The 9,919-nt window shown below is 33.2% G+C and overlaps 1 protein-coding gene across 1 annotated transcript; it reads left to right on the forward strand.

Moving 5' to 3' along the window:
* The first annotated feature begins 437 nt into the window (after positions 1-437).
* On the forward strand, positions 438-9,640 carry LOC140988221 (alcohol dehydrogenase-like 4). The gene is made up of 10 exons (XM_073457213.1): positions 438-658; positions 976-1,112; positions 1,204-1,253; positions 1,400-1,728; positions 2,206-2,288; positions 2,790-2,865; positions 3,894-3,955; positions 4,152-4,247; positions 4,564-4,725; positions 9,247-9,640. Exons 1-10 carry the CDS (start codon positions 580-582, stop codon positions 9,355-9,357), a joined length of 1,185 nt encoding a protein of 394 aa, XP_073313314.1. The 5' UTR covers positions 438-579; the 3' UTR covers positions 9,358-9,640.
* The last annotated feature ends 279 nt before the right edge of the window (positions 9,641-9,919 follow it).

Below are 9,919 nucleotides of genomic sequence, written 5' to 3' on the forward strand. Positions count from 1 at the left end.
ATATTATTGTTTTATCAAAAAATAATTTAAAATAAATAATTTAACGGAGATTTGCGACGCTTTTTCACAAAACCATTAATAATATTTGCGACCATTTTGACTTAATAATATTAATAATGGTCGCAAATGTTTGCGATGGTTTTATTAATAATATTTGTGACGATTTGCGATTATTTTCAGTGACACAAAACCATTAATAATTTAGCGAAGATTTGCGATGATTTATTCACAAATATTATTTATATAAACACTATAAGATATAAAAATTAATTCTTTAAAATGTCTTTTTGTTGAGCCTGTCAACCTCGTTCATCCAGGTTGACTATTTGTCGGTGGACTTGGATAGAGATAAATTAATTATATATATATATATATATATATATAAAAAAAAAAAACAAATAATGAAGTTTAGGAGTTAACTGCAAAAACATAAAGATTAGGGGGTAATTCAAAATTCCTTAGCTCTTCTGACCATGAATTCAAGGCTTCTATAAAAATATTGTGAGATAGGCTGTTCCCGTGAAACCTCATTCGATTATTTATAGAGCACACACAAACAAACACAGCGCCTATAGATCAATGGGTAGTTTAGAGAATCAAAATTCCTACCACCATACCATCTCAAGCGACACCATCGGAAAAGTTATTACATGCAAAGGTACGTAAATCGAGTTTTTGAACTTTCTAATATATGTTCTTTTCTTGTGTGATTGAAAATATTATTTCACTTTCGAGAAATTTATGGGTAGGACTGTAGAAGAAATTCATGCAAATATGGACTTATTTTAAATGAATACTTATAATACCATAGTTTGATTGGGCGATTAATACTATAGGATTCTAATAGTATATGTTGGTAGCCATTTGGAATATCGACAAGAAGAAGAGATTTTCCTGTATAAGTTTGGTAGGTTGATCATGTGATTGGAGATGTATTGTTGTTACATTAAGTTGACTTTTGTGGAATACTTGCAGCTGCGGTGGCGTACGGGGCGGGGCAACCTCTGGTTGTGGAGGAGATTCTGGTGGATCCTCCTCGGAGAAAGGAGGTCCGAATCAGGATTCTGTTTACTTCGATCTGCCACACAGATCTTGATGCTTGGCAAGGAGAGGTACTTTGTTGCATATATATAGATATTTTGTTTTTAATTGATTTTGTGCTCAAAATTTATCGGATATATCAAACTTGGTTTTGTGTTCAAGAATGAAGCTCACCGGATGTTCCCTCGAATTTTTGGGCATGAAGCCTCCGGGTAAGACTATGCATCGATGAATTTTTACATTATAATTTATTTTTATACCTTAAATGCTTAAATATTGTACAAGTACTCTTTATCAAACTTCAAATCAATCTCATTCATAATTTATATCATATGTCGTAATTAAATATGTAATCAAGTGTGGTGGAAAGTGTGGGAGAAGAGGTTGGGGAGTTGGAAGTAGGGGACCATGTGGTTCCCATCTTCAACGGAGAGTGCGGGGAATGCGCCTACTGCAAGTCGGAGAAGACCAATCTGTGCGAGACGTATCGGGTGAATCCGTTTAAGAGCACGATGAGCGGCGACGGCAAGTGTCGGTTCAGGACCAAAGATGGAGACCCCATTTACCATTTCCTCAACACTTCCACATTCGTCGAGTACACAGTGCTGGATTCAGCTTGCGTCGTCAAGATTGACTCCAAAGCCCCACTCCCCAAGATGACACTGCTCAGCTGCGGTGTTTCTACGGGTATTAATTAATCATTTCCGTCGTGTACAAGTAATAAAAATAATTTTATATCTCGATATACTAATAAAAGTAAAATAAAAATACATTCTTTACAAAAAGTGATACAGAAAAAAATATGAAAAGTCACGTTTTCTACACGTTAAACATTCGTTTCATAAAGACAGGCTATGAAACCTTTTTTCCCCATAAATTAAATGACCATGTGTCACGTTAGATGTCTCACTTTTTCGGTTTATATCATCGTATCCATGTGGGCATTGTCCCATGATAGGATGGATGGTCAAGATTTGTCCATGTATATATAGGACTCACATTTTTTTTAGAAATTGTATGTGTGACAAGATCTTACCCGTTGAAATGAAGTGAAGGTACTATCCATATAAGTAGAATCTCATCTACCCCTTTTTCGTTGTTGTAAGATTGTATTGTAATACAAGTCGGTATGCATTAATTGAATTAACATAATAAATGGCGCAGGGCTCGGAGCGGTGTGGAACACCGCTGACGTGCCATCTGGGGCAAGTGTCGCTGTTTTTGGCTTGGGAGCTGTGGGGTTGGCTGTAAGTTTGCTCTATTTTAGCATATAGTTAGGCATTAAAGTGGTGCAGTCGGTAAAAAACTCGATCGTATGAATCAATTTTGTGTCGCCAAGTGTAAATGTTCTATAAGCGATATTTACACCTTAATGATTTGTAAACAAGGAAAAAAAAATATTATTGTTTTATATATTCATAGTTCTTGCTTTCAAGTTTTCATTAGTATTTATTAATCTTTTAGAATTGGATGGACCAAGTTCTTATTGAATGACAAATGAAAATTATGATTGATTTTATTTACAATAATTTTTATCTTATCAAATATCTATTAAATTGATATATTTATATTTACATGATTTATAAATCATTTAAATAATTGATTTCATTTATTTACATAATTGAATTACTTCCTATGTATTAATTAAATTAATATTGCAAGTAGTTAAATAAACTATAAAGAAATTGACAAATAATATATAAAAATGTCCATTATTGAGGTTGACTTATATTTTAATGAATTTGCAGGTGGTTGAAGGGGCAAGAGCCAGAGGAGCATCAAGAATTATTGGAGTTGATATTAACCCCGATAAACGACTCAAAGGTAAATATCATTTTATTTCTTGATTATTAATTAATTCCCATGATTTTAAGACCATCGTTAATTATGATAATATGGGTTTTTTTCCTGAATAATTATCGTTTGACTTATACTTTAAATTTGTATATTTGTGTTATAATTTCAATGATATGTACTTATATAATACCATGTCCTATAAGTGGGTCTCATGTAAGACCGTCTCACGGATCTTAATATGTGAGACAGGTCAATCCTACAAATATTCACAATGAAAAATAATACTCTTAACATAAAAAGTAATATTTTTTTATAAATGACCCAAATAAGATATCTGTCTCACAAATACGACATGTGAGATCGTCTCACACAAATTTTTGTCATATGATTTTAGTTTCAATTCTTGACTTGAGAGTCGTACCGAAATTTCCTGAAACAATACAGATGTCCGTACTCCCATTCATTATTTGTCCATGTATTGTCTTTTATTCATAATTAGAATATGTTTTTAATAAGATAATCTCACTTGTCTTTAAAAATCCGTGAGATAGATCAATAATGTTCATATTTACAATAAAAATTAATAAATTTGACATAAAAAAATAATATTTTTTCGTGGATGACCTATATAGAGTATCTGTTTCACAAAATTGACCCGTGAAACATTCTCACAAGAGTTTTTGTGTGATTTAAAAAGAGACAAAGTTGATTAAGAAGGATTTTTGGATGACTTATAGTTTATTTTACATCGAGATCTTAAATTTAAAACGAGATCATGTGTTCAAAACCCGATTGTTAACAAATATAAATGTACTTTTTAAATATATGAAATTATGTGGATGGGACTAGAATAAATTGAATGATCCACAAATTTCCCTCTAATCATAGAGTCAAAACCCTTGGAAAAATGTGGAGTCAACTATGGCCTATTGTCTTGGCCACGGTCAAAGGTCAATGACACCCAATTTTCCCAATCATATAATTATTTAATGAACTAAATAATTCATATTATATATTTATTTATTGTTTTCTTGTATTTTTTTAAATTCCCAAAGGACAAGCAATTGGGATCACAGACTTCCTAAATCCCAAGGATCTGGACAAGCCTGTGCATCAGGTCAGCAAATGTATTCCATAATTGAATACATCTAATTTTTATTTTATTTTATTTTTGAAGAGAAAACAAATTAAGGGTCAACTTTTCTTTGTGATTTGGGTCTTTTTAAAATTATTTTTTTTAATATTTCTCTATAATATAGAATTAGTTGTTTTGGTCAATTATTTAATAAATAATAATGCAAAAAATGCTGCAGAAAATAAGGGAAATGACGGATGGAGGTGTGCAATATAGTTTTGAATGTGCAGGAAACTTGGATGTCCTCCGGGAGGCTTTTTTGTCTACCCATGATGTAAGTTTCTTCTCTATTTTTTTCGTTAAATTATTATATATTTTTAAAAATATATCTTTATTACAAAATTTAAGAATAAATTATTAATACATGAGATAATATATGAGATTAACTTTAAATAAGACGTGTGTAAGATTAGAGTAAATGAGAAAGAAGAGAATTCATGAATATATTATATATGTTCAAAAAATGCCACAAATATACGAATTATTACATAGTAACAAAACCTCATTTCATCGAAATCGGCTTATAATCCTTAAATATAAATTAAAATAATAATAAATAGAAAATAAACCACATAAATTTTTTGATGCAGGGTTGGGGTCTTACAGTGATACTAGGGATACATCCAACACCAAGATTGCTACCAATCCATCCAATGGAGCTATTTGATGGGAGAAGAATGGTGGGATCAGTGTTTGGTGACTTCAAAGGGAAATCTCAATTGCCTCATTTTGCAAATCAGTGCATGAATGGGGTAATTTCTCCTATTCCCTATTCTTTGCTAAAAAAAAAGGCATACAACTTATAAAATTTAGATGCCTTTTCTCCTAACTAATAGAAAAAGAACACATGCCCAATTCCCTACCAAGTATTGTTTACTTTTCTAAACGAGATTAGTGCTAATATTCAATACAACAAATTTGAATTCAAGGCTCATCATTTTTTATCAATGATTAACACATGTTTGTGTTAGAAAAAAATTGTTGGTTTAATTATGTAAGCAATCATTTTTTATTTTTTGTTTTCTTCTCTAAATTTCACATATAAATACTTATCCATTTTTCATTTTATAATCACACCAAAACACAAAATCCTCTCATCTACAATCATAAGTTTACAAGTGATATAAATGATTTAGTGTGAGATTTCTTAGGAAGTGTTTGTCCTTGGAAAGAATAAGATTAGTGAAAAGAAAGTGAGTGTTAAAATCAGATTGTTATGAGTGAAATACTTTGTATTCTCAATTCTTTTGTTTTATTTGTTATTAATAAAGAAGTGATCTTCTTGAGAGGTTTAAAGTGAATGTTGCTCAATCTTAGGGTGAATCACTATAAATATTGATGTCCATCTTATTAATTGTTGATATTACTTATGATGTCCTGTTGCGATATTACCTCGTTTATTTATCTGATATCCCAACAACTGGTATCAGAGCGAGATTCCCAAATACTATAAGAAGTCTTCATATGATATGTGGTTGCAGTTTAGTCTGAAATTCCACAATCAGAAAAGGTTTTCTAGATAGTATTAGGGAAGTTGTTCTTTTATGTTCAGCTTTTGACGATTAATTCGTTAGCAGAAGTCACAAAAGATGGAGCTACGCACAAGCAAGATGATTAGCCTTAATGGCTCTAATTATCAATTTTGGAAAAGTAACATGAAGGATCTACTATTCGTCACAAGATGCATCTACCTGTGTTCAGCGAGTCTAAACCAGATGATAAATCAGATGCCGAATGGAGATTCGAGCACGAGCAAGTTTGTGGGTACATCCGACAATTTGTCGATGACAACGTGTATAATCACATCTTTAACGAGACACATGCTCGTACGCTTTAAACGAAGTTTGATACACCATATGCCTCCAAAAGTGACAACAACAAATTGTTCTATTTGAACAAACTTATACGAGTTCGATACAAACAAGGAACTCTGGTCGCATATCATCTGAATGAGATTCAAGGATTCGTGGAGCAGTTATCAAGTATGGGCATAAAACATGATGACGATGTTATAGCTCTGATAGTTCTACCTTCATTACCAGAGTCTTGGGAGACTATGAAGGTATCACTAACGAACACAACACCAGGAGGAGTTGTGAGTATGAACTTCATTAAGATTAAGAGTGACATCTTTAATGAAGATATGAGACGGAAATCTCAAGGAGCCTCTACCTCACAGTCAGATGTTTTGGTTGCTGAGTCTAAGCGGATAAGCAAGATCAAGAAAAACACAAATCAGAAGCCAAGAAGAAGCAAGTCTTCAGGGAGATATGCCAACATAAAGTGTTATCGCTTTGGAAAAAACGAACATATTAAAAAATACTGCCGGCAATCGAAAAACAAACATGAAACCGACGATGAACAAACTAATGTCGTTGACGAATTCAATGTTGTTCACGAGCTAGAGCAGGAGTCCGTAAATTTGGCAACTCAAGTAACTAGTTGGATGATCGATAGTGGAGCAACAGTCCACTGCATATCTCGAAGAAAATGCTTTACATCCGACATACAAGGGGACTTTGGTGTGGTCATGATAGGGAATAACGACTTATCCAGAGTCGTGGGAAAGGGAGATGTGAGCTTGACTACTGTGGATAACTCTACACTGGTCCTGAAAGAAGTCAGGCATGTGCCAGATATGCACCTGAGTCTGATATCAGTCGAAAGACTCGATGAAGAAGGTTTCTGCACAACCTTCCGAAACGAGGTATGTAAGATTTCAAGAGAATCACTTGTGGTGGCAAAGGGATTAAAGATGTCGAAGCTATATGTAGTTCATGAAAATCATTTTGAAGGCGTGAACTACGCAGGAGAAGAAAAATAAACAGAGTTGTTGAACCGACATCTTGGCCACATAAGTGAAAAGAATTTTATATGCCTTGTGAGCAAGCAAGTTCTGTTTGGTATAAAACATGTTCATATGAAACAATTCACGAACTGCTTAGCCAGAAAATAAAACAGGATATCATTCAAAAATTCACCTCCTAGAAGAGCCGATAAAATTATAGATCTGGTGCACTCAGATCTATGTGGTCTGATGCCATTGTCGCTCGGAGGAGCAAGGTATTGGTAAACTTTTATCGATGATCATTCTCGGAAAATTTGGTCGTGGAAACTCAAAACCAAAGATCAAGTACTAGAAAAATTCTATAATTTTCTAAACTTGGTTGAACGACAAACAAACATTAAACTCAAATGTATTCGAACAGATAATGGAGGATAATACATTAGATCTTTTGATGAGATATGTAAAAAGAACGGAATCAGACATCAAACGACACTGCTAAAGACACCACAACTCAACGGATTAGCTAAGAGGATGAATAAAACTTTGATAGAAAGAGTTAAAAGCATGCTTTCACATGTACGGTCTGAAGCAAGCACCAAGACAATGGTACAAGAAGTTTGAATCTGTGATAACAAGGATTCAAGAAAACCACTACAGATCATTGTGACATTTGTCAAAAATACCTCAGATGATGATTTAATGGTGCTTCTGCTCTATGTATATGACATGTTGATTGTTGGCAAAGATGCTTCTGAAATCAAAGGCTAAAAGAAGCAACTAAGCAAGATATTTTCTATGAAAGACTTGAGGCCAGCAAAATTATTGGCATGGAAATCTATCAAGATAGGTATGCCAAGAATACCTGGTTGTTATAGGAGAAGTATATTGAGAAGGTACTTCAGAGGTTCAACATGGACCATGTCAAAGCGATTGGATGTCTTCTTGCCAACCACTTCAAGTTGAACTCAAAGCAGAGTACTATTACGGAGGATGAGGAAGAAGAAATGAAAATTTTCCCATATGCTTCAGCTGTTGGAAGTCTGATGTATGCCGTGGTATGTACTCAGCCAGATTTAGCTTATTCTGTAGATGTAGTGAGTAGATTCCTTTCAAAACCTGGAAATGAACATTGGGTTGTAGTAAAATGGATATTCAGATATCTACGGGAACCTCTAAACATAGATTGAGTTTTGGAGGATCTAGACTTGAGCTTGTAGGTTACACAGACGCAGATATGGCAGGAGATGTTGACTCCCGAAAAATCCACATCAGGATACCTGATTACATTTGTAGGGTGAGCTGTGTCATGGCAGTTAAAGTTGTAAAAGTGTGTAACATTGTCAATCACCGAAGCGGAGTTCATTGTAGCAACTTAGGCATGCAAGGAGCTTTATGGATGAAAGGGTTTTTGGAGGAATAAAGTTTTTTGCAAGATCAATACAAGTTGTTATATGACAGTCAGAGTGCAATTCATCTTGTAAAGAATCTATAATGCATTCAAGATCTAAGCATATTGATTTTCGCTATCATTGGATACGATATGTATTGGAGAAGAAGTTGTAAAAGCTTGAGAAGATTCACACAGATGAAAACAAATATGATATGATAACCTAGGGATAGCCGAAATGGAAGTTGGAATACTGCAGAGCTATTGCAGGTCTGATCGAATTCACAAAATGTGCTTGAGGGGGAGAATTGATAATATTTAAGCCAACAAATTTGAATTCAAGGAACATCATTTTTGACAAATAATTAATACATGTTTTTTGTTAGTAAAAAATAGTTCGTTTAATTATGTAAGTAATAATGTTTTATTTTTTGTTTTCTTCTTAAAACTTCACTTACAAATACCCATCCATTTTTCATTTCAAAATCACACCAAAACACAAAATCCTCTTATCTATAATCATAAGTGTAAAAGTGATATAAATGATTTAGTGTGATATTTCTTAAGGAATGTTTATCTTTGGAAGGAATATGATTAACGGAGAGAAAGTGAGTGTTAAAATCATAGTGTTCTTTATGAAATACTTTGTATTCTCAATTCTCTTGTCTTCTTTATTATGAATAAAGAATTGATATTCTTGATAGGTATAGAGTGGACGAAGCCCATTAATCTTAGGGTAAACCACTATAAATATTGTTGTCCATCTTATTTATTATTGATATTACTCATGATGTCTATTGCGATGGTACCTCGTTTATTTCCCTGATATCCCAACAATTAGTCCCTCTCATTTTCCCATATATATCCTTATCTCCGTAAATTTTTAGCGATGGATTAATGTTATAGACTAAAAGCGTCGAAGTTTTATAAGCCAAATGGTTTTTCGCATATCACAAACAAAAGGAACCAAAACAGTTTTGATCCTAAATAATAGTGACCCCAATTATTTAAATTAATTAATCAATAGCGGATGCCTTATAAGATATATGGTTCTACTATCTTTGTTTATTTATTTACTTTTGTTCTTGATACATTCAGGAGGTGAAGTTGGACGAATTCATCACCCACGAGTTGCCATTTATCAAGATTAATGAAGCTTTTCAATTACTCATTGATGGGAAATCCTTGAGATGCCTTCTTCACCTTTGATCATCGTATATTTCTTCATATTTTGATTTTCTGATACACGCATATTGATATATTTTCGAGTGTGCATGCTGGATGTTTGCTGTATGTATTGAAATTATAACGACTCTAGCTGTGGAATATTTCGATATGTTTGTGCCAATTGGATTGCACTACAAACCATTTATATGTTTGAAGAAAAATGATCACTTCTGTTAAGAAGATGAGTTTGAGAGGAGAAAATGTAAACTCCGATCCATTCTGAAACCTTGGAAAAATAATACCAACAGTTCGGCTTTGCTTTGTATACCTGCACTATATTCATGCTTTACTACTCAGCAGAGGCACTTTTAAAATAAATAAACAAAAACACTAACACTCTCCTCAAGTTTGGTATAGATTTATGACTCCAAGCTTGGATAAAAGATAATTTATTATGTTGTGCCTTTCCTAATGCCTTTGGTGGTTGTTAATTTGTAGGAACGTGTTGACTTGATTTTTCTTTCTTGTATCTTTTCTTTAATTGCTGAAAATATAATATAAAATCGAATATTGAATCGGGTTTTGGATATACCCGATTATAGCA

The sequence above is a fragment of the Primulina huaijiensis genome, chromosome 11 (genome assembly GCF_012295235.1).
Source record: "Primulina huaijiensis isolate GDHJ02 chromosome 11, ASM1229523v2, whole genome shotgun sequence".
NCBI lineage: Eukaryota > Viridiplantae > Streptophyta > Magnoliopsida > Lamiales > Gesneriaceae > Primulina > Primulina huaijiensis.

Bases quoted from the DNA above. Each gene is read 5' to 3' on its own strand.
- LOC140988221 (XM_073457213.1), top strand. From the start codon at position 580: ATGGGTAGTTTAGAGAATCAAAATTCCTACCACCATACCATCTCAAGC. The intron at 659-975 runs GTACGTAAATCG...GAATACTTGCAG, and splicing joins AAAAGTTATTACATGCAAAG to CTGCGGTGGCGTACGGGGCG. The intron at 1,113-1,203 runs GTACTTTGTTGC...TTTGTGTTCAAG, and splicing joins TTGATGCTTGGCAAGGAGAG to AATGAAGCTCACCGGATGTT.